Raw genomic sequence first — 19,216 nt, 5'->3', positions numbered from 1 at the left:
ACAATGGTATCTTCACTAGTAGGTTTACAATATCTGAATGCTATGCTATCTGTAATTATTTGAAAACACAAATTAATAATTTTAATGCCCACTCTCGGAAGAACAGACAACAAAAATGTCTAATTAGGCCAATATCCCATATCCAACAGGGAGCAAATTTCACATTTGCAGGGGGAAGGGGGGGAGGAAAAATAAACTATTAAGCACCTTCATATCTGCTTAATTTGGCTCTGAATGTTTAAATTCATATAAAATTATCAGCTGAGAATAAAGCACAGTGGAAGAATGCTTGCCTAGAAAACACCGGACCTCAATCAGGGTGCCTGGGATGGATGGATAGATAGATAGATAGATAGATAGATAGATAGATAGATAGATAGATAGATAGGAAAACACAATCAAACATAGAATAATCTTAAGAAACTAAGAGTAAAAACACCCCACATACTTTACAGAAACATAATAGCACTTACCTGGTGAACAAAATGTTCAAGTTGATAAGGGAGAAGCCACACATTTCTCAAAGCCCATCTAAGTATTTAGAGAGAAACCACTTCAAATCGAAAGTGACTCTACTCCATCGGGGAACAAAGTTCAAGGAAAAAATACAAGTGATGTGATTAGATCTTAGTCTTGAGTAAAACCTTTTTATCAGCCATGAGGCAGACTGCTGTTTTAAAGGCTTTAGTGGTTCTCGGTTTTAAAGCAGACGAACGTTCTATCTAAACTCACGCATGGCTTACACACTGGAAAACACTGGAAAAGGAGGCCTACTCCAATCAGGATCAGAACTTCCATCCTGCATCCTGGACTGGAGCCCACTGGCAACTTATTTCCTGCAATTTCAAAGGATCCAAGTGGAGCCTTGCCCCGGGGGATACGCAAAATTATGAAATAAAAATTTCATGTCTGTTCCAGCATCAAGCAACCGCACCCAGCTCAGCATAATAAAAAGAGAGCGTTTAGCCTTTGCTGGCACAATCATTTTCACTAGAAAAAAAAAAAAAAAAAAGTAAAAGCAATAACAACAACAAAAAAAGCACAAATGGAAATCAACCTCATCTAATTGGCCTGGGAGCCAGGACTAGCTATAGAGAGATTAGTTATGCTTTCTGGCCCCGTTTTCTTTATCCAGGCAGCAAGTGGCATGCTGATCTGCAAGCCATTACAAAGGACAGGCAACTCTGTAGGCAAGGAGAGGGGTGTCCAAACCCCCTGGTTCTTCACGCAAATATTCTATAGCTCAGCAGAAGACATCCTCTCAAAAGGAGCACGCTTTAAACACACGTGATACCTACACAGTCAGGGCCAAAGGTAACCTCCAAAAAATAAACCAAAATAACAACAACAACAACAACAATAATAATAATAATAATAATAAGCTCTAATAGTACCTAAGTAGCTCCCTCTCACCATGTTTCTATGGGGGTGAAAGAAGGGCAAACACTACAGAAAAAGAAGGGTTGTGATTTTCATACCCCTCCCCCCCAACATTAGTAATAGCCGTGCTCACTAAGAAACCAGGATGACAATGCCAGAAAGATCTCCAAAGAAAGTTCTCTGGTTTGTGCTGGCTCACTGCAGGACCTCTGTCACTCATGCAGTGTCCCAAAGCAGATGATCCTGAAACGGCTGCATCAGGCAAAAGACAATGGTCTCCAGGGATTGGAGAGTCTGGGCTGTGGGGACAGCCTGGACTGGGTGATTCTGACTTGGAGGACCCTCACTGAGCTCTAACTGGGCCCGTCAGCTGAGGCTGCCCTCGTGCAAAGCCTGTCCTGGTGTTGTGACTGTTCCCAAGGTAACTCTCTCATGTGGTTGGCAAATTCGGGCAAACAGATGTTTCCACAGGCCTGGCCGACGGAGCCGGGGATCTGAGAGAGCGCCAAGTGGAAGCAGCACATCCTGGATTTGAAAGTCTTGTCCCATCGTCTCTACAGGACTCTACCGTTACAAAAAACCAGCCCTGTTCTGTGAAGACTACACAAAGACATAAATAAAACCACAGGCCACTGGAATATCGGCACCAACATTTCATTGTCTGGACACCAGTGATTCAAACCTCACACAAAAAATTCACACTCTCTCTCTCGAGGCCTCCAAATTCTGTTTATTTACTTATGCGTTTAGTGTGTGTATTTGGGGGGGTGTGCATGTGTGTAGTATGGATACATGACAGCCACAGCACACAGGTAGAGGAGACCAGAGAAGTTGGGTCTCTCCACCATAGGTTCTAGAACTAATTCCAAGTCACCAGCCTTGCAGATGCCTTTACTCCCTGTCTTGGGTTTACTAATGCTATCGTGAAATACCATGAGCAAGTTGGGGGAGGAAAAAACGTATTTGACTTAAGCATCCACACACATAGTCCGTCACTGAAGGAAGTCAGGACAGGAACTCAATTAGGGCAGGAACCTGGAGGCAACAATTCAAGCCGAGGCCAAGGAGGTGTACTGCTCACTGCCTTACTCCTCACAGCTTGCCCAGCCTGCTTTCTTACTGAACCCATGACCACCAGCCAGGGATGGCATCACCCAGTGGGCTACCCTACCATCGTCAACATCAATCATTAAGAAAATGCCATTCAGGTGACATTTTCTTAATTCAGGGTCCCTCCTTTCAGAGAACTTCAGCCTGTGACTAGTAACATAAAACTGTCCAGCACACCCACTGAGCCATCTCACTGGACCATAGCCCCTCCCCCCATCCTTATCTCTTATCAAGGTAAGATCAAAACCTAGAATATCATCAAAGTCGGCTCCAGATGTGTGTGAGGTGGTGTAAGTGTGCTTCCCGGAGCAGAGCCTTGAGTAGAGCCTCTTCTCAACGCAACCTGCCTGTGAGCGAAAAGGAGCGGTCGTGTCATGAGAGCCTGCTTTAAATATGGCCAGGGAGACACCTCAAGAGCAAAAACAAACAAACAAACAAACCAACAAAGATAAACATTATCTAACGAGCTCCCTTCAGTTCAGTGTAGCTATGGAGAGAGATGTGGGCAAACAGGACAGGAGGGGAGGAAGTGGGGAACAGCTGAACCCTACGTATCTTCCACACCCCAGGTCAAGCTGTGTGTGGAGAAACCAAAGGCACACAGGAAACACCTCTCCCTAGAAGTTTCTGGAACTTTCTCCATTAGGACCCAAAGTCTTCACAGTTATCTGGATCCTCCCTCCAGACACTTCGTTTCACCTAAAACATTAAGTTCCTTTTTCCTCGAAGAGTAGCCTATGTGAGCAGCTGTGTGGCTTTCTCCGTCTGTTTAGCCTCTTGCCTGTAGACACTGTGGGGAGACTAAAGATTTCGGATCTCTCTGCAGAGGCCGACAGCACCTGTTAAAACTGTTTTCCTAAGGAATGGCAGCTCCACCGTGAATCCCACTGAGCTTCACTACCCTCTCAGAAAGCCAGGCCCAGGGACCTCCTCTACTCCGGGCTTCCAGGCAGATGGGGGAACAACAACCCAGGGCATCTTAGAAACCCTATTGCTGGGTTGGACAGTTCTAGGCACTACCTTACATCTTTCTAGGAACTCAAAGGGTTTTATAACCACACCCTCAACTTCACCATTAACCTTGTTTTCCTGCCAATGCTCTGAATTTAATCTAGGCCTGAAAACTATTTCTCAATTCTAGCAACATATACTGACTCAAGATTCTGGACAGCTGTCAATCCCGTGATGCCCAGGTGCCTTGTGCTTTTCCTTCCGTTCTTCCCTTTCTCTCCCCCCTCTGGGGTTTTGCTACAATCGAAGAGCGGAATCCAGACTGGACTTGAACATTCTGGAATTCTCATTACAGAAGGGAAAACGTCTGTACAAGAGCACCTAGCTGACTGGGTATAATTCCTAGGGACAGAGGAGGGATTGTCAGAATGGGAGAATCATCTTGGAAACACGTTATCATGATACTCTTACATTAAGGAACATAGAACATCACGACTTTGGAACATAAAGTGTACAGAGATACTGTACTTCAGATGCCCTGGGCAGGATCTCCATGAAAGTAATAAATCAACTTCTGAGCCCATGAGAAATATTTGATCTTAAAATATAATTTAAGGAGAGCTGGAGAGATGGCTCAGAGGTTAGAAGGCCTGGCTGCTTATTCAAAGGACCTGGATTTGGTTCCCAGAGCTGACACGAAGCTCACAACCATCTGAAACTCTAATTCCAGGGAGCTGGTGCCCACTTCCACATTTCTGAGGGCATTGCATATACATAGTACACAAACATACACTCATGTAAAACATGTTTACGTGTAAAAATAAAAATAAATCTGAAATGTGAGGGTGAAGGGAAAACCAGGAAAGGGGAGAACATTTGCAATGTAAATAAAGAAAATATCCAATTAAAAAATAGGGAGGTTTTGTTTGTTTGTTTTTAGGGAGTTGGTTTGAAGAGTCAGGCATGCATTGGCCGTAGTTAAACTAAATGTTGCAGATGAGTCTTCTTGGAAAAGCAAGGTCATGAGCTAGGGCTCAGCTGGGCTACATAGTAATACCCCATCTCCAAAGGAAAAATAGCAAAGTGGAGAGAAAGGCAAGAAAATACAACACTAGGGTATATCTCAGTTGGAGAGCACTTGGACAGTATTCCCAAAGGCCTTGGATTGGCTTTCCAGTACAGACAGACAGACCAGGCAGACAGACAGACAGGGAGAGAGGGAAAGGAGGGAAGAGGAGGGAAAGGAGGACTTCCAATTAACAATATTTAAAGGGCTGTTAAAGAAAAGCAAGCAAGAAAATCTAGCACCAGAAGAAGAAGAATAGTTATGAAAACATGAAAAGGATTATGAAACACGAGGAAGAGAGGAAGTTTCCAGAATGGAGTTTGGGATGCTCCCACGCACGGCAGTCCCGAGGAATGAAAACCACTCAAAGAATGACAATGATACAAAGCACCTTTATGACCATAAAGTCCAAAGGACTAAGAAGTAAATAAATGACTAAGACCTGTCTCCTGGCAAAGATTCCCCAAATGCAGAAGATCACTGCCCCTCCTCCACTGCTCCCCACCCCTTAGGATACTCACTATGGGGGGTGGGGAGAATGCCCAGAAACAGCTCTCACATCCAGCTAGAACAAAATAGAATTATTGCCACAACTCCATCCCTTTATTGTCCATTTTGTAGAAACCCCAAGTATATATCTCAATCATGTGGGCTGTGCGTTCATCCTACATCCTGAAGACAGAGTGTGAGCATAGCATGAAGCTGACAAACATTCAAATCCTAGGCCAGAGGTGAGGCAAGTCCTCACCAAGGTCTCTCCTTCTAGAAGCCCTTAACCAGTACCGTATTCTCCTGTTACTTTAGAACATTTCGTTCTTTTGTCAGAGGTAAAAGAACAAGAGATAGAAATTGTTGGGGTGACCATCCGGAGCCTAAGTTAAACAACCACACCTGTTTCAGTCAGCTATCACTCTACACAAGGACTCTTTCCTTTTGTGATTTTACCATTTTTCTTCCTCAGTCCAATCCCATACTCGCCTCCATAACCTCACCTTCAGGTTAGAGATGTTCAACCAAGTTCACATACACACCCACACACCAATAACCACACTATTCACAACACCCAGATGCAAAAACAGTTCCCATGAACAAGAATACCCTTGGCAGGGAATAGAGAGGAAAAGATTAAAACAGACACAGAAGGAACACCCATTCAGAGCCTGCCCCACATGTGGCCCATGAATATACAGCCACCCAATTAGACAAGATGGATGAAGCAAAGAAGTGCAGACCGACAGGAGCTGGATGTAGATCGCTCCTGAGAGACACAGCCAGAATACAGCAAATACAGAGGCGAATGCCAGCAGCAAACCACTGAACTGAGAACAGGACCCCCGTTGAAGGAATCAGAGAAAGAACTGGAAGAGCTTGAAGGGGCTCGAGACCCCATATGTACAACAATGCCAAGCAACCAGAGCTTCCAGGGACTAAGCCACTACCTAAAGACTATACATGGACTGACCCTGGGCTCCGACCTCATAGGTAACAATGAATATCCTAGTAAGAGCACCAGTGGAAGGGGAAGCCCTGGGTCCTGCTAAGACTGAACACCCAGTGAACTAGATTGTTGGGCGGAGGATGGGGAGGGGAACACCCATAAAGAAGGGGAGGGGGAGGGATTAGGGGGATGTTTGCCCGGAAACCGGGAAAGGGAATAACACTTGAAATGTAAATAAGAAATACTCAAGTTAATAAAAAAAAAAAAAAAAAACAGTTCCCATGTCCACAAACAGACATGGATGCACACTCTGCATTGTCAGCATTCAACGCTGATGCTCACCCACTAAAAAAAAAAAAAAAGCCACAAAATATGAATACGTTCTACAGGTTAGGTGAACTCCCAAAGCATTATACTAAGTGAAAGAGGCCAGCTCTCAAAGGTCACATGCTCTATTTAAACGCAACATCCAAAATGGCTATGCCCCTAGAGACAAAATACAGGCTGATGGTTGCCAGGGGCTGGAGGAAAAGAGAAAGAAACGACTTAATGATCAAGAGGTTTAACTTTGAAGTCCTGAAATGTTCAGTGATTACATGTTACCATAAATAGCACTAAATGATTAACTTGGAAACTAATGTGAATTTCTTCTTGAGAAATTACTTCTAAGAGGTGCCCTCGCCAATGTGTTTAAAGTTGTAGTGTTCTCTTTAAATGCTGTGTGTCTGGGGGGAAAGGGCTCAGTTGATAAAATGCTCACCATTCAAGTAGGAAGACCACAGTCTGATCCCAGGAACCCATCATCACGTGTTTCCAAGCTGGACATGGTGGTGCATGAGTGTAGACTCTCCACAGAAGAGTCTGGGCCTTGATGGCTGACCAGCTTAATGCTCCGTGAGGAGAAGCCAATGAGAAGGCTTCTCATCTCTAAAGTCAAGGTCGATAGAGCCTGAGAGATGCGTCTGTGGATACAAATCCTTGCCATGCTAGCCTGATGACTGGAGTGTGACGCCTGGAACCCACTTAAGGGAGTAAGAGAACTGACTTCACAAAGTTGTCCTCTGACCTCCTCATGCACGCCATGAGTATCATACAGGCATAAATGCAATAATGCTTTAAAGGTGAGTGAATCCTGAGGAACATTCAAGGCTCAACTTTGACCTGTACAAACATGTACACATGCATACATGCATACACACACACATGCACACACACACTCACAGATGTTCACACATTTTAAATGTGCATATGGTCTAACTTACATGAATGATACTATGTTCTAGATTTATTTTCTATTCTATATCAAACCATTTATTATCAAATGTCTATACCCTTATTAAAGTATACTATACCACCTAGGCTCTTATCTTATGTAATTATTATTATTACTTGAAGAATGAAAAATAACAAAAATATCCTCAGTGAAAACTACTAAGGGTGCTGACTTCAGAAGGGCAGAGAGAATATATCACATCATCCACATTCCTCAGTGTAAAACTAGACATGGAAATGACCCGTCATTACATCTAGCCCTTTCTGTCAATACTTCCCAAGTAGATAAGGTCAAGAAATGTCTGTCTGAAATGGGAGTTTTTATAGAGACGAGGCTAATAAAGGGATGCCTCACAGATGACTAAGCTCAACTTCCTAAGAGATTATGAGAATGAAGCCAGGCTTAAGGGTCTGCTTTGAGAGCCTTTCCAAGCTTATTCCAAAGCTCCCACTAGATACCACCTCAAAGTCCTACTCCCCAGTCAACACAAGCCTCTTCTTGTGGCTTTAAAGTAGCAGAGGGAGGCGCAAGCCTATTGTAAGTGAACATTTTAATATACAGAGGAGTACACGATGTGCATCAGGTTAGGCACAGACTTAGAAACCCTGATTCCTTTCTTGTTTTGATGCAGCACTAAAGTCTCGAGATGCTCTCAGGTATAAGTGATGCAGAGATGGGTACCCACTAAAGCAGAGACATCCAGCCGGATCCACTGGTGTTCTGCAAACACCAGCGGCCAGGCAGTTCCGTGCAAACACAGAGGAGCCAGGCAGATGAAGCTGATACACAGGGGTACAGCTGCTTCTCATAAAGCAAGGTCACAAAACTGTCACTGGCTATGCCCTGGAGCCTGATAGACACGTGGAAAGCTGGGTTCCATCCCAGATCTTCTCAAGTACAGCCCATGTTAGAGGAATATTCCCCACGAGTCTCCAGTCTGGAGAGGTAATCACACAAAAGCATTTTCAAGTGAAACCCAGTCTTCTTCCCTGAGCACTGAAATCCCTAGAGATATTGGAGTCCATGTTATACATACTCAAAAACGCTTGAAGACTCCTTTCAGGTTATAGAAAGTGATCAAAATTCTTTTTAAGAAACTGCAAAATATCAGGGTGACAAAAATATATCTAAATTTGCATTTCAAGTATACAGAGCCCACCAAAAAGCAGTTGAGTCACAACTTGATCAGCTAGTCAGTCCTGCTGCCTTTTTTTTTTTTTTTTTTCTTTTTTTGGATATTTTAAGAGAGGATCTCACTTGCCTCAAATTCACTAGATAGCCCAGACTGGCCTTGAACTCATGTCAACTCTCCTGCCTCAGCCTTCTAAGGGCATCTTGTTCGGCTAACCCTTGCTTTCTAATTTATTGTGAGGTAGAATCATCCTAAATCTTCTGGCTTAGATGGCTTAGTTAAGAGCAAATACAGTAAACAGAGTTATCAACAAATACACACATTTATGAGTATTATGAACGTAGTCATCAGAAATCCAGCTTCACATCTTATTTATGAGGAAAGAAAGCAGTCTTGTCCCTTTTCTGTTGACTTGAGACAAGATCGAATTATAAAATCCAAGCAGGGCTCAAATTTAAGATCCTTCTGCTTCAGCCTCCTGAGCCCTGGGATTACAGATTTACCTCACCATACACTGCTTCATCTTGCTTGTTTGCTTGTTTTTGTTTTTCAGTTTTCTTGGGTCTCAAAGAAAAGAGTTTGGTCTTTGCTCAGAGCTGAGGCCAAGAGCAGCAGTTAAGTTTTGTAACTCAAGAGAACAGGCCTAGGGACCGATGAGAGGGCAGAGGAGGCGCCAAGAGACACAGAGGAACCAGGAGATTATCCAGCAGCGTGGCAGCTGAGTCTTTGCCAGCACTGGCTGGCAGACAAGGGCAAAACCTACCACAGCAGCAAGTGAGGGCAGAGCAGAAAGCTGGGCAGGGCAACAGGAAGCCAAGGGGAAAGGGCCGGGCGCTCTGCTAAAGGCTGTTTGACCACATATTTAATTAACCTGGGATATAGCACCCTACACAGAAGCTGTAGCAGACTTTGTCCAAAGGACACATGAATGAGGGGACAGTTTTACACATTTACACATTATTCAAATCGCACATTCCATCAAAAGTCAAATCATGCTAAAACTCACCTGCTTTTTTTTTTTTTCTAAATGCAGCTTGCTAAAAGGGTCCTGTGCTCCAAAATACAGCTACTTTAAAGAGCACAGCATCACAATGCAAAAAAGAGCTTTTATGAAGCAAATTTAAGGTGGGGAAATTGCCTGGCAACACCGGAACCAGCTGGGAGTGAACACTTTCTTCTGCAAGGCACTCCCCCACCTCCACCCCACACTCACCCGGGAGCATCAGCCCTAAGTCAAAGGTTTCCAGCCCCAGGACTTGCTGCTTCTCCAAGCTGACTCCTTTTATTCTAAAGTCTCGGCCCTGGAAAAGCACTGCTCCAAACCCCATGTACGTAGTGCACAGCGAGACCGCTCCTTTCCTAACATAAGTCAACAAAATTGCAGTTCATCTCCCAAGACCCCACAGCCTCTCCTAAGGTCAAATTTTCTCTCTCTAATGTCCTTTGTCATCTGACTGCACGGGCATTTTCAGTTCTTATATTATCTTCTTGGTCCTTCATTTCAACTGGCTACTTTTCCTATTGTTGGGACTTTATTTTTCGTCCGGTAGCAAACCAAAGCACTTTACAAATATTACCTTACTCAAATCCTCATTAAAAACAAAACTACAGTCCCCTTACCTGTACTTGAGACCAGAGGACCACTACGCACCCAGGGTCACCAGTCCCAACCAAATCCAAACATTATCCTGTGGGACTGGTAAGCAAGTACTGACCGCATTGTGACTCAGACGGACACTGAGTTCTGTAGTTGTTCTGTAGTTCAGAACCTTCCTAGAGTTGCAACCCCTTAATACAGCTCCTCGAGTTATGGTGCCGCCAACCCTAAGATCGTTTCCATTGCTAGTTCATAACCGTAACCGTGCTAACATAAGCAATCACCCCGTCAATATCTGTGGTTTCCAGTGGTCTTAGGTGACCCCTGTGAAAGGGCTCTCAACCTACAGGCTGAGATGCACTGAACCAAGTTCTCTTAGTGAGCTGAAATCCATGTGTCCACCAGTTATGTTCCTGCATCATTCCAAGAGAAACTTTTCCTCACCTTCCCACCTTCTAACGGCCGCCATCCCCTTCACTCATTCTCCCATCCTTCCACCTTCAAAGACTTAGACTGAGTCCATCAGCATCTCCTCAAGCCCTCTTCCTCTATACCAGGCTTGTGACTGCATTGAGCCCACCTGGACCACTTAAAATCAGCAGATTAGCAGCCTCGGTCCCATCCTACTTGGCCTTGTGAAACGGTCCCAGTTTTCATGGTCTATAATGCAAGCCACCTGAGAACCACGCCAGCTAGAGCAATGCCTCCTTTACATCAGGTTCTATGTGCTAGATTCTCTCTTTAAAAGTGAAGCTTCTGGAACTCAAGGTGCTAATTTATTGCCACAGTCTCATTAATAATGCTTACCTCATAAAAGCAGGGTAGTGGACTCTTAGTGAGAGCTTCAAAAGAGAAGTTGTAATGGGATTATACAGTGTGCATTGCCTCTGGCATATGATAAGTGGGGGAGTGAGCGGAGGGAGATCACAGGACATCATGTTACGGGATTGGTTATTTTTTTTTTCTCTGTTGGCAATGAAATCGCACAGCCAATTGGCATCATACGCTCTAGCGATATGCAGGTGTCCCGAGTTCGCATTTCACAGGAAGATATATAAAATACGGCTGGCCAAATTTAGAACAAAAATAAAGTGGCTAGAAGAAAATCTAAATTATAAATCTGACAGTGTCATAGATAAAGGCTTAAAATATAAATTAAGCTTCTAGACCACATAAAATCATTCTGGGTTCCCGTGACCTTTTTTCTAACTAAAATATAGTTAGCATCTATTCCTGATAAATGTCCTTTTGGAGTTGGGCCCATCTAGATCACTTTTTTTAAGTCTTTATTTTATTAATTTGTTTTTAAGCCGTAATTAAAGTGAACAAACTGAATTATCGTGATTCAGCCAAACATTGATGAAAAAATAAAGGGTCCTAGTACTTGGCAGGGCAAAGGGTAAAGGAACCATCACTGGCAAAACACTTGCTATTATAATAACCTTTCCCCTAAATAACTGTCTTTAAACAGGTAAAAATCTCCAATCGCAGAAAACAGGAAGAATACTTCATCATATATATCTATGTGCTTTTTACTTCCAACGTTTAACGCTAAATAGAATCTACAGCCTCGAGATATCCAAACTACTATATCACATCCACTTATCTATAGCCAGAGACATCCTGTCTACAGAAAATGAGGTTGCTAATAGCCACTGAGGACACATCACTATGCCATGCAACATAACAGGAGGGAAGAAAGGAGAAAGAGGGAAGAAAAAAATCAGTTAAAACTCACAGAAAACTCATAACAGGACCCCACTTTCACACTTGATTGTCTACTTGAGAAACAGGTGCTGGCTACTTTTATGTCAACTTGACCTAAGCTGTGCTCATCTAAGAGGAAACCTTGATTGAGAAAATGCCTGCACAAGATCAAGCTGTAGGCGAGCTTGTAGGGCATTTTCCTAGTGATTGATGAGGGAGGGCCCAGCTGATTGTGGGCAGAGCCCCCCCAGGGCTCAGAGGTCATGAAGAGGTGCTTACTTACTGGCTTACTTCTATGGTTTTACTCAGCCTCTGTCTTAAAGAATCCAGGACCACCAGCCCAGGGAGGGCACCACCCATCACAGGCTGGGCCTTCCCTCCCTGATCACTAATTGAGAAAATGCCTTACGGCTGGATGTCATGGAGGCATTCTCTCCATTGACATTTCCTCCTTCCAGGTGACTCTAACTTGTGTCAGGTTAACAGAACGCTAGCTGGGACTGCCCCTCAATCAGAGGCTGAGCTGCAGAGATTCCTTGCCACGGTTGTGGAATCCATGGTTTTAGACCATGTTGATCCAAGACCGTGTGATCCAGACTTAAGGTGTCCGGGGAGTGTCTGCTATGCAACTGGTTGCTTTCAACTTTGTTGGTCCAGGTCTAGTTGCTATCTCTATGTGAGACACTTTTCATATATGTTCACCAAGCAATTCGGGTTACAATTTAGAAAAGAGGCCTGAGTATTCAGGTGCTAAGTCCTAAATCCCAGTGTTCCAGTTCTTTTGCTATTTTACCATCTCCTGCATTTCACTCTCTGGCTTTGGAACCAGACCTGAACCTGTTCTTCATGAGGATAGTACGTGCTTGCACATGCTAGAGTCTGAGTTCTGTCTATCAGTGGACATATGTCTGCTTCCTGGCAGGATGATTATGAAATAAGTTTCTACTATTGTAAACAATGGCCTAAGTAAATGCTTTCTTCTATAAGAGTTGTCTTGGTCATGGCAGCTATAGAAGAACAGTGGCTAAGACGCTCTGTGAAACCTATTACAGGGGGGTCTGGTTGAACATGGCTGAGCTCTTCTCTTTCCTGCCCTGAAGCTCATTAACTTCCTTCTGGTGGTGCTGTCCGCCATAGAAGTGCATCGGTAAGAAGATAAGGATCAGCAAGCAGATCCATGGAGGAGAGGGGCAGTCTGTGGGTGAGGCACTTCAGCAGATGACACTTATAGCACAGATAGATGTCTTCAAATCTGTAAATCACAGGTATTGAGAGGGTTGCCTAGCAGTGGCTCCCTAACAAGGCAAGCTTCTGTAACAAGCTAATTCTGTGCTTCTTTTTCAGGAGTAATAGAGTAAAAAAGTATAAAGACAACGGGTTATAAAAATGTCAAAAAGCTGGAATATAGTGCATTTTCTCCTAGCCACAATACACAATAAAGACAATCCAGCCTACGCCATTTTTGAAATTCTATCTTTCGATCTATCTATCTGCCTATTTTGTGTGTATATGTATGTGAATGCATGCCAACATGTATGTGTATATGTGCATGTACATGCATGTGTACACATGTACACCACGGTATGTGAAATCATGGGATAACTTACTATCATGTGGGTCCCAAGACAGAACTCTCGAGGGTCATCATGCTTGGTGGCAAGTATCCTTACACACTGAGCCATCTTGTCGACCCAACCCCAGACCATTAATTCCGGTCCCTGAGGCCCAGCACACTTGTTCCACTTTAGGGTTCTGATAGCTGGAAATTAAATTGTTTCCTGTGTTTTCTCATCTCATCTTTCTTCTTAAAATACCAACAGGACACATATAAAGCTTTAAGGCAAAGCTGATGCAGAGGCTAAAGGTGAATTGCCAGTAAGTCAGCTTAAGGTTTCCATACATTCAAACATTCTGGCTTCTTTACCAGCTACTTACGATTCACCTACAGACAATCACGGAGCCTGTTTTCATCCATTTCAACTATTCCAAGGCCCTAAGAGCACGCATGCATCTTGCCAGAATTAAATTAAAGCAGATGCACCAAAGGGAAAGATTAGCGGTATAAATACATAAATATTCATAAATAAAATGGCTCAGGAAGACTCCCCAGAGAAAGAGAATCAACAGGGTGGATATAGAAAAGGACTTCTTGGGCCAGTCAAATGGCTCAGACAGGAAAGGAGCTTGCTGCTAAACCTGACAACCTGAGTTCAATCCCATGATCACATCTGGAAGGAAAGAACCATCTCCTGAAACTTGTCATCTAACCTTCACAAATGTGAACACAGATGTGCACACACACACACACACACACACACACACATGCATAATAAATAAAGTAATCAAATAATCAAAAATAAATGTTGAAGTGGAGGCTGAAATGTCCCATAGAGACCCAGGAGTTGATGGCATCATTATTCCAAAGTATGACGACCTGGAGAACAGGAAAGTTGACTGGTCCTTCAGTTCAGGTCAAAAGGAGGAAAAGCCTGTGTGGCTGCTCAGGCACGCAGAGAAGCTCCCTCTCAATAGAAAGGCCAGCCTTCCTCCACAGGGCAGCCTTCAACTGATAGATAAGGCCCACCCCTGTCTGCTTTCCTTAAGCTATGGATTCAAATGTCAATGCCATCTAAATGCATACTCATAAGGGAAGCCAGGAGTCGCAGTTGACCAAGTATCTAGGCATCCCTTATCACAGTCAAGCAATACAGAAAATGAGCTCTCACTGTTGCTGAAATAGTCAACTGGCTTTTGCTCTTTCTAGTTTCCTCTAGTCGGCTCTTCGAGAAGTACCACTGACATGTTTTGGTGGCTTTATCCAGATCTAACACATGCCATATATCCCACCAATTAAAAACACACACTACCCTGCCTCTTCTGTGCACTCACAGATACTGTGCACCCAAAGCCACAGGAACCACTAACCTTGGAACAAATTACCTTGTTCTCAGAACATCCCCTTAGACTCCCAACTGTGCCAGTGAGGCTTCCTGCAGTCTGGCTTACCCACCTCTCCTCACCCCTGTCAGACCTAAGTCTTTTTTTATAAACCTTTACTCTCTTCCCATCTCCCCAAGACCAGACTTCACCCAGGTCCCTCCTCAGAATCACTGTCCACTTCCATTACTTTCCCCCAAATAACCGCTGGCAACTGAGGTAGCCTTGCGTTTTCTTCCCCGGAGTTACTCACATTCTTCATTTACAGCATCCTGATCCTGCTCTCTCTCAACTGAAGGCAAGGAACGTCGGCTCCCAGACGGTAACTTTCTCAGCCTTCTTTGTAGCCTTGTCCCAAGTGTGAGAAAGTGGCCTGACCTCGAGGTAGGCATTCAATAAATGTTTCCAGGAAGGGAGGGCCTTCCTGAGACTTATCAAGGGACCAGTGCCTCACACGGGCTTCAAACCTTCCACTCTATTTCTCGGCCACCTCATTTGCTCCCCAAGTGGTAATTTCTACGTAACGAAAATTACCTTAAACCGGGCTGTTCCAAGTTTATTTGAATGAAACTATGAGATAATCCTACTTAAATAGCAAATCAATTGTCTTTTGGATTAATTATTTTTTCAGCTCCACAAGTATTGCTTTAGCAACTGTAATTCATTCGTGTTATAAAAGAAAAAAAGAAGCTGCCCCCAAGGCAGAAACTTGACATATAAACGTGGATCCCAGACTTTAAAAACAAGCAAGTTGGGGAGCTCTCGGGAAACGCTCCCAAACTTGTGCCAGCAGGTGATTAAGAAACTGTGGTTAGAAATCAAACAGGAGTTTCCTGCTTTGCTGCACTACATCATCTCTGGGTATCAGCAACAACTCAAGGAACCTGTGGCATGACTCAGAGGTAAAGGTGCAAACCTGGCAGCCTGAGTTCAATGCCCAGAGCCCAGAGAGGTGGAAGCAGACACCTACTCCACAGTCGTCTTTTGACTGCGCGCGAGCGAGCGCGCGCGCACGCGCGCGCGCGCACGCGCACACACACACACACACACACACACACACACACACACAGAGATGTAAAAACTAAACAACTCAGGGTCAATAATAAGTTTTAAATTCCCAGCCCTGACAATACTTATCTTTTGTTGAAGGGAAGAGAGAAGCAAGGAGAGAAGGCTTGAAGTCTCCTGAGAGTGCTTTGTAAACAGGTCGCCCCGCCATTGGCATCTTTGTATGCCTCGTCTGTGGAAGTGCTTAGGCACTCCAGCATTTATAGCTAGCATTTCTTATCAACAAGATGGCCACCACACAGGCCCTGGTCAATACAGCTGATGCAAGGACCGTCTCAAAACTTAGATGTCGCTCCTAGCAGTCCCAGGGAAACAGACGTTACCAAAATAAATCAGTTAACATAAAACTAGGGAAAACATTTTTCATTCCCAATGCCGTGTTACTTTCAGTAGATGCTCCGCTTTTGTGCTGTAATTTCTTCTACGTGTAAGCAATAAGATACTATTAATGCTACAATATTCTTTATTCTTTACACAGAAGATGTAGTGCTCAGAGCTTTACTTAGTGGTGCTTGCTTTATAGAGAAACAATGAATCTCAGTGTGTGAGAGGCTATTGGGCATTTGAGAGCAGCCTGGGCTGTCTTATGACGCTATCTCAAAAGAGAAAAAATAAATATCTCTTTTGAATGTGACTAACAATAGGGCCATTTTAGCATGTAAGTCAAAGACGTATGACTTGAAATGCGGTTTGTGGTCTCTTAGGAAACATTGCTTCAATATAGTTTAATAATGTAGCAATTTGCCAGGGGGTGGTATGCAAGCCTCCAACCCCAACACCCAGGGGGCAGAGGAAGGTGGATCTCTGAGTTCAGGGCAAGCCTGGTCTACCAAGTTAGTTCCAGGACAGCCAGGGCTACACCTCTGTTTCAAAAAGCCAACATAATAGTAGATTATGATGATGATGATGATGATGATGATGAAGAGGAGGAGGAGGAGGTAAAGAAGAAGAAGAAGAAGAAGAAGAGGAAGAAGAAGAAGAAGAAGAAGAAGAAGAAGAAGAAGAAGAAGAAGAAGCGAAGCAAATTTTAATCAAGCTTATTAATATCACCTAACATCCATTGTCTCTATTGGGAAATGGAGTTAGAAACAGAGAGACTCATCTTTTAACTCAATGGAAGATCAAGGTCTGATATAACAGATATAAAACTGACCTATGTGGCGATTTGAGAGAAATAAAATTGAGAGAGAATGAAACTTCATGGACGCTTGCGCACAGAGTCTTCACTAATTATCATCGTGGTGAAGTAAAAACCGAAGAATGAAAGCTGAACCGAGCGTGAGCAGACAGCCCGTCATGGTGGCGGCTCGCTGTCTCCCCCTCCATGCCTTCATCAGCTTATAAAGGTTTATTTCTAACCCTCTGAAGATGGGGAACACAGCTGCCAGAATCGCTAGTCATATTGGCTTACAGTCAAACAAGGCATGGATGCACAAGTCGAAGAGAATTCACTTTCCACATGTTCTGAGGTAATACTGAGAACTCCTCAGACTCATCTCCAAAAAAAAAAAAAAAAATGCCGGAGGAGAGGACAGATCCCTCTAACCTAGGTAACCATTTTGTCTTGCTCCGTAGACATGTAGACGTCTTAGGCTCCGATGTGTTTTCTGGAATAGTTGATGGTTGGCTGGCTGGCTTCGTTTGCCTGTTTGCTGAGGAGCACACAGAGCCCAGAGCCTTAGCTATGCTAGGGAAACATTGTTACACATTCAGCTGCGATGTTCTCGGTTCTCAAACCCAGCCACTGCCCATGAATGCATCTGTTCATTATAACTGAGGGGATAAGACCTCTGAGCCCCACACAGGTCAGTGGTTCGCCAGAGGACTTCCTTAAGGTGGTTTTTCAGGGCTGGGGAGATGGCTCAGCGATTAAGGGAACTGACTGCTCTTCCAAAGGTTCTGAGTTCCATTCCCAGCAACCATATGGTGGCTCACCACCATCTGTAATGGGATCTGATGCTGTCTTCTGGTCTGTCTGAAGAGAGCAACAGTGTACTCACATAAAAAATAAATAAATCTTAGGAGGGTTTTGTTTGAATAAGAGAGGCATGGCTAGGGGCAGTCATTTCCTTTAGCTTACTATACCTGTACTTCATGACTTATCCCATCCTAGAAGGAAAAAGAAATTAGAAACAGAATTGAGGGCTTTTTTCTCCCTCAGAGAATACTCACTCTCAAGTTCTCACACTTTAGATTTACTTGTGGTAACAGAACAAAAGCACTATTGCCTGAAGATTTTCACTCTTTCCTGAAAAGAAAATTAAAGAAAAGGAAAGAGGGGGAGGGAAGGTGGGTGGTAATACATAGAGTCAGTCCACACATAAAAGTAGCAAGGTAGCTATTTAAGTCAACTTAACATCAGGTTCCCAGGTCAAGTTTGCACAGCTTCTCAGGAAGAACAAGCAGAGGCACAATGAGACTCCACTGAGTCATGCCATCCCTGATGGTGACACCCAGTGCACAGGAGAGTGATGGATAAGGGTGACAGTGTCCCACAAGCACACATTAACCCACCTAGAAAACAGCAGTAGAAAGGACCCAGGCCTGCTTTTCCTGCTGGACCCAACATGACAGGCAAGAGAAATGAACACACCCAACAGTATCCAGCAGCGGGGTTTCCTCTGATGAGGAGTGTACTTTCTCAAGTTCAAAGCCCCGCTTTGCACAATTCTACCCTGAAGAGTTAACACTATTGGGCTTAGATGGTTTGAAACTGGCCTCAAATCCACTATGGAGCTTACGCAGGCCCTGGCTGAACTCAAGTTCCTCCTGCCTCAACTTCCAAAGTATTGGGATTATAAGGATAAAATCCCATCCCAGTCAAGAGCACAAATGTAATTCTTATTTGGACACCCCGAGAATTTTTCCATGGAGCCCACATGTTCAAGCAAATAAGTCCAGCTACAGATTCTGAAGCACCACTGCTCTCCAAAGGGAGATGACAATTGAAATGAAAAAAGGGGGTGGGGTGGGGGGAGACGAAGTCCACAGGCAGGGTCGGTCACATGATCCTTGTAGAAAAGCCTGGTGCTCACTGCCTTGCTTCTTCAGCTACATATGTAGCCCTCCACTGGGGATGGTTTTATCCTGTAGGGGTTGGTGGCCATGTCAGAAGACTTGTCTCGTGATCACAAATGATAAAAAAGTGCTTTATTCTCCAGTGAGTCTCAGGGGCTGAAATACCACTAAAGAATAGTCAGTGCCCAGGGAAGAGTTCTCGATAGAGAATTATCTGCCCCTGATGTCAGTGGTGCTGAGACTGAGAAGACTTCCAGCTTACAACTTGATTTATACACAAATACACTGTCAGGTGTCCAAGATGGCTGAAAGACTCAGGGTTAACAACTCCCTCGCTGTTACTACACATATTGTGTTTCATGTACGCTAACATATCCGCTGGTAAACATTATTCTGCTTCAACAGCTCTTTTCACCAGCACGATATCTTGCCTGTTCCTTGGGGTTTTACTTTGTTATTGAACATTTTTCTATCCCACATTGTTGGTGTTGAGTTTCGGTATGTTGAACATACCCACACTTAGCACCACAGAGTTTTTT

At 44.0% G+C, this 19,216-nt stretch overlaps 1 protein-coding gene across 32 annotated transcripts in view; it reads right to left on the bottom strand.

Moving 5' to 3' along the window:
* Lmo7 (LIM domain 7) overlaps window positions 1-19,216 on the bottom strand; it is a 202,866-nt gene that overhangs the window by 98,381 nt on the left and 85,269 nt on the right. For 2 of the 32 annotated variants that reach the window (XM_063274463.1, XM_063274466.1), the window contains exon 1: window positions 14,845-14,991. The exons of 27 other annotated variants lie outside the window; for them this stretch is intronic. In XM_063274463.1, coding sequence (XP_063130533.1) covers window positions 14,845-14,853 — 9 coding nt within the window. In that variant the 5' untranslated portion in view covers window positions 14,854-14,991. Of the gene's footprint in view, window positions 1-473; window positions 827-14,844; window positions 14,992-19,216 lie in introns of those variants that run through there. 3 more of the 32 variants (XM_017599752.3, XM_063274465.1, XM_063274450.1) reach the window with 3 other exon arrangements.

The sequence above is a fragment of the Rattus norvegicus genome, chromosome 15, assembly GCF_036323735.1.
Source record: "Rattus norvegicus strain BN/NHsdMcwi chromosome 15, GRCr8, whole genome shotgun sequence".
In the NCBI taxonomy this organism is placed as follows: domain Eukaryota; kingdom Metazoa; phylum Chordata; class Mammalia; order Rodentia; family Muridae; genus Rattus; species Rattus norvegicus.
The sequence above is the reverse complement of the archived record's forward strand: the minus strand, read 5'-3'. Positions and strand labels throughout refer to the sequence as shown.